At 42.0% G+C, this 13,443-nt stretch overlaps 1 protein-coding gene across 17 annotated transcripts in view; it reads right to left on the reverse strand.

Moving 5' to 3' along the window:
- Positions 1-13,443, reverse strand: part of CCNY (cyclin Y) — a 204,536-nt gene that overhangs the window by 18,151 nt on the left and 172,942 nt on the right. For all 17 annotated transcript variants that reach the window (XM_061435818.1, XM_061435814.1, XM_061435816.1 and 14 more), the window contains one exon: positions 8,974-9,074. In XM_061435818.1, coding sequence (XP_061291802.1) covers positions 8,974-9,074 — 101 coding nt within the window. The remainder of the gene's footprint in view (positions 1-8,973; positions 9,075-13,443) is intronic.

Here is a 13,443-nt window from a genome sequence, read left to right on the forward strand (position 1 = left end):
GTTGGTTTCTCCACTGCTGCCCTGTAAGTAAATTCTTCAGTACCATTTTTCTAGATTCCATATATATGCGTTAAAATATGATATTTATCTTTCTCTGACTTACTTCACTCTTTAATAGGTTCTAGGTTCATCTACCTCATTGGAACTGACTCAAAGGCGTTCCTTCTTATAGCTGAGTAATGTTTCGTTGTGTATCTGTACCACATCTTCTTTATCTATTCATCTGTCGATGGACATCTAGGTTGCTCCCATGTTCTAGCTATTGTAAATAGTGTTGCAATGAATAATGGGATACATGTGTCTTTAAATTTTGGTTTCCTCAGGGTATATGCCGGGGTCATATGGTCGTTTTATTTCTAGTTTTTTAAGGAATCTCCATACCGTCTTCCATAGTGGCTGAATCAATTTACATTCCCACCAACAGTGCAAGAGGTTACCTTTTCTCCACACCCTTCTCCAGCATTTACTGTTTGTAGACTTTTTAATGATGGCCATTCTGACCGGTGTGAGGTGATATCTCATTGTATTTTGATTTGCATTTCTCTAATAAAGAGTGATGTTGAGCATCTTTTCATGTTTGTTAGCCATCTATATGTCTTCTTTGGAGAAATGTCTGTTTAGGTCTTTTTCCCACTTTTTGATTGGGTTGTTTGTTTTTCCGGTATTGAGTTATATGAGCTGCTTATATATTTCATAAAGCAATCTTTTGTCAGTTGTTTCATTTGCTATTATTTTCTTCAGACAACATTCTGAGGGTTGTCTCTTCAGCTTGCTTAGTGTTTCCTTTGCTGTGCAAAAGCTTTTAAGTTTAGTCAGGTCCCACTTGTTTACTTTTGCTTTTATTTCTATTACTCTAGGAGGTGGGTCACATGGGATCTTCCTTTGATTTATGTCATCTAGTGTTCTGCCTATGTTTTCATCTAAGGGTTTTTATAGTTCTGGTCTTGTATTTAGGTCTTTAATACATTTTGAGTTTATCTTTGTGTGTGGTGTTAGGAAGTGTTTTAATTTCATTCTTTTACACATAGTTCTCCAGTTTTCCCAGCACCATTTATTGAAGAGGCTGTCTTTGCCCCACTGTGTATTCTCGCCTCCTTAGTAAAAAATAAAGTACCCATAGGTGCATGGGTTTATTTCTGGGCTTTCTATCTTGTTCCACTGGTGTATATTTCTGTTTTTGTGCCAGTACCATACTGTCTTGATGACTGAAGCTTTGTAGTATAATCTGAAGTCAGGAAGGTTGAGTCCTCCAGCTCCATTCTTCTTTCTCAAGACTACTTTGGCTATTTGGGGTCTTTTGTGTTTCCATATGAATTGTGAAATCTTTTGTTCTAGTTGTGTGAAAAATGTCATTGGTAATTTGATAGGGGTCAGAGTGAATCTGTAGACTGCGTTTGGTAGTATAGTCATTTTCACAGTATTGATTCTTCCTACCCAGGAACATGGAATATCTCGCCATCTGTTTAATGTCATCTTTGATTTATTTCATTAGTGTCTTATAATTTTTTGTGTACAGTTCTTTTGTCTCCTTCAGTTCAGTTGCTCAGTTGTGTCTGACTCCTTGTGACCCCATGGACTGCAGCATGCCAGGCCTCCCTGTCCATCACCAACTCCTGGAGTTTACTCAAACTCATGTCCATTGAATCGGTGATGCCATCCAACCATCTCATCCTCTGTCGTCCCCTTCTCCTCCTGCCTTCAATCCTTCCCAGCATCAGGGTCTTTTCAAATGAGTTGGTTCTTTGCATCAGATGGCCAAAGTATCGGAGCTTCAGCTTCAACATCAGTCCTTCCAATGAATATTCAGGACTGATTGATTTCCTTTAGGATGGACTGGTTGGATCTCCTTGCAGTCCAAGGGACTCTTAAGAGTCTTCTCCAACACAACAGTTCAAAAGCATCAATTCATCAGCGCTCAGCTTTCTTCACAGTCTAACTCTCACATCCATATGTGATGACAGGAAAAACCATAGCCTTGACTGCTGCTGCTGCTGCTGCAAAGTCACTTCAGTCGTGTCCGACTCTGTGTGACCCCATAGACGGCAGCCCACCAGGCTCCCCCGTCCCTGGGATTCTCCAGGCAAGAACACTGGAGTGGGCTGCCATTTCCTTCTCCAATGCATGAAAGGACTGGATGGACCTTTGTTGGCAAAGTAATGTCTCAGCTTTTTAATATGCTGTCTAGGTTGGTCATAACTTTCCTTCCAAGGAGTAAGCATCTTTTAATTTCATGGCTACAATCACCATCTGCAGTGATTTTGGAGCCCCAAAAAATAAACTCTGCCACTGTTTCATTGTTTCCCCAACTATTTGCCATGAAGTGATGGGACCGGATGCCATGATCTTAGTTTTCTGAATGTTGAGCTTTAAGCCCACTTTTTCACTCCTCTTTGACTTCATCAAGAGGCTCTTTAGTTCTTCGTTTTCTGTGGTAAGGATGGTGTCATCTGCATATCTGAGGTTATTGATATTTCTCCGGGCAATCTTGATTCCAGCTTGTGCTTCTTCCAGCCCAGCGTGTCTCATGATGTGCTCTGCATATAAGTTAAATAAGCAGGGTGACAATATACAGCCTTCATGTACTCCTTTTCCTATTTGGAACCAGTCTGTTGTTCCATGTCCAGTTCTAACTGTTGCTTCCTGACCTGCATACAGATTTCTCTGTATGCAGAGGCAGGTCAGGTGGTCTGGTATTCCCATCTCTTTCAGAATTTTCAACAGTTTGTTGTGATCCACACAGTCAAAGGCTTTGGCACAGTCAATAAAGCAGAAATAGATGTTTTTCTGGAACTCTCTCACTTTTTCAGTGATCCAACAGATGTTGGCAATTTGATCTCTGGTTCCTCTGCCTTTTCTAAAACCAGCTTGAATATCTGGAAGTTCACAGTTCACGTATTGCTGAAGCCTGGCTTGGAGAATTTTGAGCATGACTTTACTAGCATGTGAGATGAGTGCAATTGTGCAGCAGTTTGAGCATTCTTTGGCATTGCCTTTCTTTGGGATTAGAATGAAAACTGACCTTTTCCAGTCCTGTGGCCACTGCTGAGTTTTCCAAGTTTGCTGGCATATTGAGTGCAGCACTTTCACAGCATCATCTTTTAGGATTTGAAGTAGCTTAACTGGAATTCCATCACCTCCACTAGCTTTGGTCATAGTGATGCTTCCTAAGGCCCACTTGACTTCACATTCCAGGATGTCTGGCTCTAGGTGAGTGAGTGATCACACCATCATGATAATCTGGGTCTTGATCTTTTTCGTATAGTTCTTCTGTGTATTCTCGCCACCTCTTCTTAGTATCTTCTGCTTCTGTTAGGTCCATACCATTTTGTCCTTTTGTCCTTTGCATGAACTGTTCCCTTGGTATCTCTAATATTCTTGAAGAGATCTCTAGTCTTTCCTGTTCTATTGTTTTCCTCTATTTCCTTGCATTGATCACTGAGGAAAGCTTTCTTATCTCTCCTTGCTATTCCTTGGAACTCTGCATTCAAGTGGGTATATCTTTACTTTCCTCCTCTGCTTTTCGCTTCTCTTCTTTTCACATCTATTTGTAAGGCCTCCTCAGACAACCATTTTGCCTGTTTGCATTTCTTTTTCTTGGGGGTGGTATTGATCAATGCCTCCTGTACAATATCAAGAACCTCCGTCCATAGTTCATCAGGCACTCTATCAGATCTAATCCCTTTAATCTATTTGTCACTTCCACTGTATAATCATAAGGGATTTGATTTAGGTCATACCTGAATGGTCTAGTGGTTTTCCTTACTTTCTTCAATTTAAGTCTGAATTTGGCAATAAGGTTTTCTGTGTTGTCTTTATCTCGTTTTGGTTATCAGGGTGATGGTGGCCTTGTAGAATAAGTTTGGAAGTATTCCTTCCTCTGCAATTTTTTGAAAGAATTTTAGAAGGATAGGCATTAGCTCTTCTCTAAATGTTTGAAAGAATTCTCCTGTGAAGCCATCTGGTCCTAGGCTTTTGTTTTTGGGGAGATTTTTGATCACAGCTTCAATTTCAGTGCTTATAATTGGGTTGTTCATAATTTCTATTTCTTCCTGGAAGATTAAACTTTTCTAAGAATCTGTCCATTTCTTCCAGGTTATCCATTTTATTGCCATATAGTTGTTCACAATAGTCTCTTATCTTATAGTCCTTTGTATTTTTGCATTGTCTGTTGTAATCTTTTTTCATTTCTAATTTTGTTGACTTGATTCTCCTCTTTTCTTGATGAGTCTGGCTAAAGGTTTGTCAAGTTTATCTTCTTAAAAGAACCAGATTTTAGTTTTATTAATCTTTACTATTCTTTCATTTTTTTTTTCATTTATCTCTGCTCGGATCTTTATGATTGCTCTCCTTCTACTAATTTTGGGGGGGTTTTGTTCTTCTTTTTCCAGTTGTTTTAGGTGTAAAGTTAGGTTGTCTATTCGATGTTTCTCGTTTCTTGATGTAGGATTGTATTGCTATAAACTTCCCTCTTAGAACTGCTTTTGCTGCACGCCATAGGTTTTGAGTTGTCATGTTTTCATTGTTGTTTCTAGAAATTTTTTGATTTTCCTTTTGATTTCTTCAGTCACCTGTTGGTTATTTAGAAACATAGTGTTTAATCTCCATGTGTTTGTGTTTCTTACAGGTTTTTTTCTTATAATTGATATCTAGTCTCATAGTGTTGTGCTCAGAGAAGATGCTTGATACAATTTCAATTTTCTTAAATTTACTGAGGTTTGATTTGTGACCCAAGATGTGGTCTATCCTGGAGAATGTTCCATGTGCACTTGAGAAGGTGTATTCTTCTGCATTTAATGTCCTGAAGATATCAATGAGACCCATCTCATCTAATGTATCATTTAAGACTTGTGTTTCCTTATTAGTTTTCTGTTTTGATGATCTGTCCAATGGTATGAGTGGGGTCTCCTACTATTATTGTGTTACTGTCAATTTCTCCTTTTATGTCTGTTAGCGTTTGTCTTCGGAGATGGCAATGGCACCCCACTCCAGTATTCCTGCCTGGAAAATCCCATGGATGGAGGAGCTTGGTAGGCTGTAGTTCATGGGGTCTCTAAGAGTTGGACACGACTGAGCAACTTCACTTTCACTTTTCACTTTCCTGCATTGGAGAAGGAAGTAGCAACCCACTCCAGTGTTCTTGTCTGGAGAGTCCCAGGGACAGGGGAGCCTGGTGGGCTGCCGTTTATGGGGTCGCACAGAGTCAGACACGACTGAAGTGACAGCAGCAGCAGTGTTTGTCTTATGTATTGAGGTGCTCCCATGTTGGGTGCATAGATATTTACAATTGTTATGTCGTCCTCTTAGATTGATCCCCTGATCATTATGTAGTGTCCTTCCTTATCTCTTCTGATATTCTTTATTTTCAGGTCTATTTTGTCTGATATGAGGATTGCTACTCCAGCTTTCTTTTCCTTCCCATTTGCATGGAATATATTTTGCCATCCTCTCACTTTCAGTCTATATGTGTCCTGAGGTCTGAAGTGGGTTTCTTGTAGACAGCATATATATGGGTCTTGTTTTTGTACACATTCAGCCAGTCTGTGTCTTTTGGTTGGAGCATTTAATCCATTTACATTTAAAGTAATAATTGATATATATGTTCCTATTGCCATTTTCTTAATTGTTTAGGGTTGATTTTGAAGATCTTGTTCCTTCTCTTGCATTTCTTGACTATATAAGTCCCTTTAACATTTGTTGTAAAGCTGGTTTCATGGTATGAGTTCTCTTAACTTTTGCTTGTCTAAAAAGCTTTTTATTTCTCCATCAATTTTGAATGAGATCCTTGCCGGGTACAGTAATCTTGGTTGTAGATTTTTCCCTTTCAGTACTTTAAATATATCCTGCCATTCCCTTCTGGCCTGCAGAGTTTCTGCTGAAAGATCAGCTGTTAAACGTATGGTGTTTCCCTTGTATGTTACTTGTTGCTTTTCCCTTGCTGCTTTTAATATTCTGTTTAGTCTTTGTTAGTTTGATTAGTATGTGTCTTAGCATGTTTCTCCTTGGGTTTATCCTGTATGGGACTCTCTGTGCCTCTTGGACTTGATGTGACAATTTCCTTTTCCATGTTGGGGAAATTTCAACTATAATCTCTTCAAAATTTTTCTCATAGCCTTCCTTTTTCTCTTCTTCTTCTGGGACCCCTATAATTCGAATGTTTGTGCGTTTGCTATTGTCTCAGAGATCTCTGAGACTATCCTAAGTTCTTTTCATTCTTTTTACTTTATTTGCTCTCCAGAAGTTATTTTCACCATTTTATCTTCCAGCTCACTGATTTGTTCTGCTTCAGATTCCTTCCAGAGTATTTTTAATTTCAGTAATTGTGTTGTCTCTGTATGTTTATTCTTTAATTCTTCTAGGTCTTTGTTAATTGATTCTTGCATTTTGCCCAGTTTGATTTCAAGGTTTTTGATCATCTTTACTATCATTATTCTGAATTCTTTTTCGGGTAGTTTGCCTATTTCCTCTTCATTTATTTGGACTTCTGTGTTTCTAATTTGGTCCTTCATTTGTATAGTATTTCTCTGCCTTTTCATTATTTTTTTTTTTAAACTTATTGTGTTTGAGGTCTCATTTTCCCTGGCTTCAAGGTTGAATTCTTTCTTCCTTTTGGTTTCTGCCCTCCTAAGGCTGGTCCAATGGTTTGTGTAAGCTTTGTATAGGGTGAGATTTGTGATGAGTTTTTTGTTTGTTTTTCACTCAGCCTTGATGGGCAAGGCTGAGTGAGGTGATAATCCTGTCTGCTAATCATTGAGTTTGTATTTTTGTTTTGTTGTTTAGATGGGGCGTCCTGCAAAGGGTGCTACTGGTGGTTGCATGATGCTGGATCCTGTATTCAAGTGGTTTCCTTTGTGTGAGTTCTCACTATTTGATATTCCCTAGGGTTAGTTCTCTGGTAGTCGAGGGTCTTAGAGTCAGTGCTCCCACTCTAAAGGCTCAGGGCTTGACCTCTTCATGTCCTTCTTCATCAGAGTCCTTGAGTAGTTTCATTGCTTGTTTCAACAAGAAGAAAACCCACCAACAAGGAACTATGAGCACCTCAGTAAGAGGGTGTTAGAGTGTAGAGCACAGGGAACTGCACCTAGTGCTCTCTGGTGACCACTTTAGGCATGTAGTCAACATCACAACATCACAGTGATGAGACAAACGGATACCATAGACCAGTTGTCAGTGTTTACAACGAGAGACCAAGTCGATGTGATGTTTTCTAGAAGAGTCCAGCATCTGTGGTAGTTCTTAAAACAGGTTAAGTTTTCATTTTTTTTGCAGATACAAGTCACAACCTGATGAGACTGAGGGTGTCAGGTTGGACGTTCCACCCTTTGCGTGGGAGACCCTTTTCTTTGTCTTGGTATTAACCATAGGTGACACCTTCGAGAGAATTGGAAGGCAGAGGTCCACAGATGTCTGGGGTCCTCAGCTTTGGCTACCCATGAAACCCTCCTGGAGGGGCTGACAATCCAGATCCTGGATGTGTGGGGCCAGACACATCTCATGGAGCCCTTAAGCCCCTGCGGGGGCCTTGCAGGTGCAGTATGGCTAAAACTGCTGATGCACAAACCACACACACGACTTTGGAGCTGGCACCTCTCAGACTCAATACCGAAGTATCCAACTGTCACCCAGATATCCTGCTGGGCCCCCGAGTGTCTGTGTCACAATCAGGGGCAGTGTGAAGTCATCCCTGGAGGAAGTTCTGAGCAACAGAGTCGGAGGCCCAGGAAACCAACTGGCCCCGAAAACGGGTCTCAGACCCCAGGGAGGCTGAGCTCCAGGGCTGGAGTGGGTGCTAGCTACCAGGTCTCCAGGCTCCCACCCCCCAGCACCTCTCGTTCCTGGCATGAAGCTCCCAGGGCAGAGTGGCTTGACCAAGGGCCTAACAGGGGTGAGGGCACACATGGTCCCCTAGCTGTGAGTGTCCACCATGGGGTGATGCCCACTGGTCACCACCACACCCTCCATCACCAATGGAACAAAGGAAGAAGCTACATTCCCATTTAGGTCTTAGAGACATGCAACTCACCCAACTCTCCAGGTGGGCCCACCTCCCACCTTCCCCCTGGAGGGGACACTGTCCACAGAAGACTATCCCAGTCTCCACTGCCCAGCAGGCCTAACTCACTGTCACATATGGGCATGTGCAGGAAAGGGTTTCTAGACCTGAAGGCCTGGCCCAATGGAACAGAAAGCATCTTATTTAGAAAGCAAACACTCACTGCACACGATGGCACAGAGAGCTGTTAAACATGGATTCTCCTTAAATGAGTACAGAGGCAAAATATCCCAGGTTTTTCACAGTGAAGCCTAGACCAGATCCCGAGCAAGTGGGTCTCTATAACCTCAGTCAAGGCTTCCTACTACAATGCTGGGGGGCACACTTCAGGGAAAACCAGTGCTCCAACCCTCCCATTTCCCACTTTAAAATAAGGGAGCTGAAGCCCAAAGGTCAAGATTTTAATCCAAAGACTCCCCTTCCTCCCTTAAACCCCACTTTACAGCAGAAGCCCAAAGTGAAGGGTCTTCACTCCCACCCTCCCCGCTGGGGAGGGAGCCAAGTCAGAAGCCTGCTGTCCTTGCTCCAGACAAGCACCCTTCCACGGTGCCAGGCCTGCTCTCTACTACAGCCCCAAGTCAAAGTGGGACCCATCACATTCTGACAGTAAAATTCAAGCAGAGTTAGGCTGGGATGGAGTCCATACAAAGTGGGAAGGTAGAAAGCATCCACAAAAACAAAACTATGCTTAACTTACAATTTCAAGTCATTGAAAATTTTGGTCTTTTTTGTAAATAGTAATATACATAAATATTTTGAACATCTCTACATTTTAACTCCCCAAATCACATTTTTAAAAGACTCCCTGAGTATCAATGTCCTCCCCCTACCCAATCCTACCACTCACAGATCCCACAACCAGTTAGCCAGCAGGTTAAGGAACAGAAAAGACATTCAGTTAAGGAAAAAATGTGTATACCCACCATTTAATTGTATACTTGAGGTTTGGTTGACTGACTGTGCTATCATCTAGGAAAATAGTCGAGCAGGAGCTGTATTTCCTCGCTATTTGTCCTGGAGGATGCTACAAAAACAATGGCAACAAGACAAGAACAATTAAAAAGGGGCTCAAAATTCTTCCAAGGAACATCATCCCCTTCACCTTGAGACCAGCCTATAGAGGAAAAGTGTCTTACCAAGAAATGTTAATACTACCAGCAAGTACAGCACAAAACTCACTTTCTTCCTACCATGGAATTCCATGTTCTTCCATATAAAAAAGTCACCACCACCACTCCCGGTCCCAAACCTCCATCAGCTCAGCACACTCCCAAAATCGAGCATCAAAGGGTGTGCTGCAGAGTCCATAAAAATCACTGAGAAACAAGAAGCATGCACTCTTCTCACCAGCAGAAGCCCATGCTTCGGGGGCAACCCCGTGTGAGGTGCCAGAATCAAGACAGGAGTCCACAGCACCCATTTTTTCCTACCCCTGAGGTACAGTCGATTTGGGGACCATGGAAGAGACAGCCACTGTTAATTTAGAATCTCCTACTCCTGAATTGAAGACAATTTCAGGAGGTGAAGATGTAAAGAAAAAAATACTCCTTCTTTAAGGGGAAAATACATTTTAAAGGTGCAAGTTATCTGATGCTTTTGAAAATATGACCAGTGGATGAGTTTCAGGTGGGTGCCTGTGGCAGCTGTGCACCTGGTTCTCTCAGGCTGTGTAAATTTTGAGCTCTTTGGAAAACTTTAGAACTGAGAACTATAGTTTTAGAACTATATTCTAAAACATACTGCTAAGGAAAAAGAATTTAAATTACATGCAGCTGACATCTAACTGAATAGTAAGTAGATTTCTGGCAATTATGTGGGCAATGTGATTAGTAGATACCAATCTGGATCATTCTTGCTCAAAGCATGCTAAAAAAAAAAAAAAATCAAATCATCCAAACGAGTTTCGACTGGCCTGGTGCTATGTTGACAATCAAAAGTTGTCATTTTCAGCAACCAAAACAATTAATTCCTTAAGGATAATAACACTGCCCTAACTCACCTGCCCACCCCCAGGGAAGCCCTTAGTACCCATGGTTTATGAACATGAAGGGAGCCTTAAAGCTCATCAGAGACCAAATGCCCTGTTTAACATTTACTTCTTATTTAATAAGGTTTCCCATGTAATAGGGCTTCCCTGGTGGGCTCAGACGGTAAAGCTTCCGCCCGCAATGCGGGAGACCCGGGTTCGTTTCCTGGGTTGGGAAGATCCCCTGGAGAAGGAAATGGCAATCCACTCCAGCATTCTTGCCTGGAAAATCCCATGGACTGAGAAGCCTCATAGGCTACAGTCCATGGGGTTGCAAAGAGTCGGACACGACTGAGCGACTTCACTTTCCCGTGTAATAAGGGCTTCCCTTGTGGCTCAGCTGGTAAACAATCCATCTGCAATGCAAGAGACCTGGGTTCAATCCCTGGGTTGGGAAGATCCCCTAGAGAAGGGAACGGCTACCTACTCCAGTATTCTGGCCTGGAGAATTCCATGGACTGTATAGTCCATGGGGTGCAAAAAGTCAGACACAACTAAGGGACTTTCACTTTCACATGTGATAAAATTATAGAAATATGCAACAGCCTGAGAAACAGAAGACAGTGTTATAAACAATCTCCCCTCTTGCTGATCATCACTCCTTGGGGCATACAGTTCCTAAAATCCCCACCAGAGGGCACTGCACCACTGAATCACTACAACCCTCTGGAGCGCTGCTTTTGCGAAGGGCATGTGGGTCAGGAGGAAATAACCAGAGTCAGGGAATTCAAAAGATAAGGCTTGTTCTTGGCCAATGTGTTTAGGCACACATTGTTCTGTGCCTGTGTAAGATAATACGCACAGTCGTGTCTGACTCTTTGCGATTCCATGGACTGTAGTCCGCCAAGTCCTCTGTCCATGGGATTTTCCAGGCAAGAGTACTGGAGTAGGTTGCCATTCCCTTCTCCAGGGGATCTTTCCTTCCCAGGGATCGAACCTGGGTCTCCTGCATTGCAGGCAGATTCTTCACCAACTGAGCTACTAGGGAAGCCCTGTGTAAGATAAGGACACCAAAAAAGCCTGTCAAGTTCAAGTTTCTGGAGTGCAATTTTAACATGGCATTTTTCACGTCTATCAGATTAATCACAACAGTTTCATTAAGACAAGCCAGAGACATTAAAAACCATTTTGATCTCTTTTGTAGGTCAGGTAGCAATCACACTTAAGTCACAGACAAAAACTTGCAATCTAATAATAGATTATTAACGTGTGGCAAGTTTTAAAGAAAATTCTTATGAAATTTTCCCCACCAATGGAAAATCTACTATAAACAGAAACCTCAACAGATATACTTAACTCAAAAATTCAGTAATTAGTTGATATATTAAAGAATCTTTAGAGATACAAGAGAATTATTATTTAGGAATAATCACAACAGTGAGGCAAAGGACAGCAATGACTGGCTTCTATTTATGAGGTTTCCACTGTTTCCTCTGACACAAATTTCCTAAGATGAAAACATGATGGGCACAGCCAAGAGTAAGTGGTTTCCCTTAGAAAACATGAGCACTAGACTTAAGGAGAGGAGGTCAGTGATACACCAGGTCACAGAGTGGGCACTTCCTCATCCTCCTTTCAGGAGTAGCAGTACCCTTTGGGTTCACAGGGTTAACTGGAAACCAGCATCCCCAGGGGCTGGTCCTGGCCTGAGGATCCCCCAGCTGTTAGTCTGAGCCCTCTATCACTAAGGGCTGGTGTGCCAAAGGGGGATGCCAACTTAGCTTTCTGACTCTTTGCAACCCCATGGACTGTAGCCCACCAGGCTCCTCTGTCCATGGAATTCTCCAGGCAAGAATACTGGAGTGGGTAGCCATTCCCTTCTCCAGGGGGTCCTCCTGACCCAGGGATGGAACCTGGGTCTCCTACAGTGCAGGCAGATTCGTTACCATCTAAGCCATCGGGGAAGCCCCCTTCAAACTATTTAGTAATTTCTAAATTGAATAGAACTCCTTGGCATTGTTATAATGGGGTTATGTATGAAACCTTATTTGGGCATTAAGTCATTTGCTGGATAGAAGGGCTACAAGGTTCACAGAATGTATACTTCTCTTGATCTGACATCCACCCCCCACCCAAAAAAAAAAAAAAAAAAAGCTGAGAGAACAAGGATCCCTCCACAGAAAGGCTCCTGAGCTCAGTCAGGGCAGCGCCCCTGCCTGGTTCCTGGTTTGAGCTCTTTTGTGTGGCAGAGGCAGGCAGGGATTGTGCTCAATAAATTTGTGTTCTATTAGGAGCAAAGCTCCCAAAGAGACAAAAGCAAAGTTTACAATTTTTAAAATTTCAATTCCTGGATCACATTCACTTCATTCCTTAAGTTCTATGGCTTAATACTTATGAAAAAACTATATCCGTACTCAAAATACCAGAAAGACTTTGATCAGTTTTGCTACTGAACTTGGAAAAGTAAACAAAATTTACTTACAAATCTAATGAGCAATAACAAAAATAACATCAACATACTCAGATGGTGCTAAAATCACCTTCTGTTCAGTCCACTAGGTAAACAGGCGGACCAGGAGTCATTCTACGAGATCAGACAACTATGACTTCAAGACTTTTTCAAGGTCCCCCTGTATCAGCTGGTAGATTTAGGGCTTGAACAAAATTCTTTTGGCTCCAAGTCCAGCTACAAATGTGGCTCCTGCTAAACTGATAAAGAACGCTCTATATTCCTTCACAAAGTTTTTACAGCTACCACCTGTCTCAATATTAAGACAAATAACTGTGATTATTTTGCCGAGGGTAAAGAAGGCTGGCCATTCAACTCCTGACTCACTCTGTTTTAATTTTTTCTTTAACTTAGAATGATCAATTCCCTTCAGGTACGCTGTCATCAAGGGGAGGAGAATGTCATGGAAAAATTAGGCTAAAGCAAAAGATGTGCGTTTTCCTTAAGTTTCAGGAGAGAGATTCCAGATTCTCAGCCACTGACAATGCCACCCACAATTTATAATCAGAGACTACCGCATTTTAATTAAAAGATTCATTAAAACAGCTAGCTCAAACTTCAGCAAATTTTAAGCTGCTGTTGCTGCTGCTAAGTCACTTCAGTTGTGTCCGACTCTGTGCAACCCCATAAACAGCAGCCCACCAGGCTCCCCGGTCCCTGGGATTCTCCAGGCAAGAACACTGGAGTGGGTTGCCATTTCCTTCTCCAATGCATGAAAGTAAAAAGTGAAAGTGAAGTCGCTCAGTCGTGTCCGACTCTTAGCGACCCCATGGACTGTAGCCCACCAGGCTCCTCCATCCATGGGATTTTCCAGGCAAGAGTACTGGAGTGGGGTGCTACGAACTTTAAATAAAGCCATTTACACAATCTTTGCTAAAATACCTAAGTGTCTCTATTATAATGTATTAAATTTTCCTC

Source organism: Bos javanicus, chromosome 13 (genome assembly GCF_032452875.1).
Source record: "Bos javanicus breed banteng chromosome 13, ARS-OSU_banteng_1.0, whole genome shotgun sequence".
NCBI lineage: Eukaryota > Metazoa > Chordata > Mammalia > Artiodactyla > Bovidae > Bos > Bos javanicus.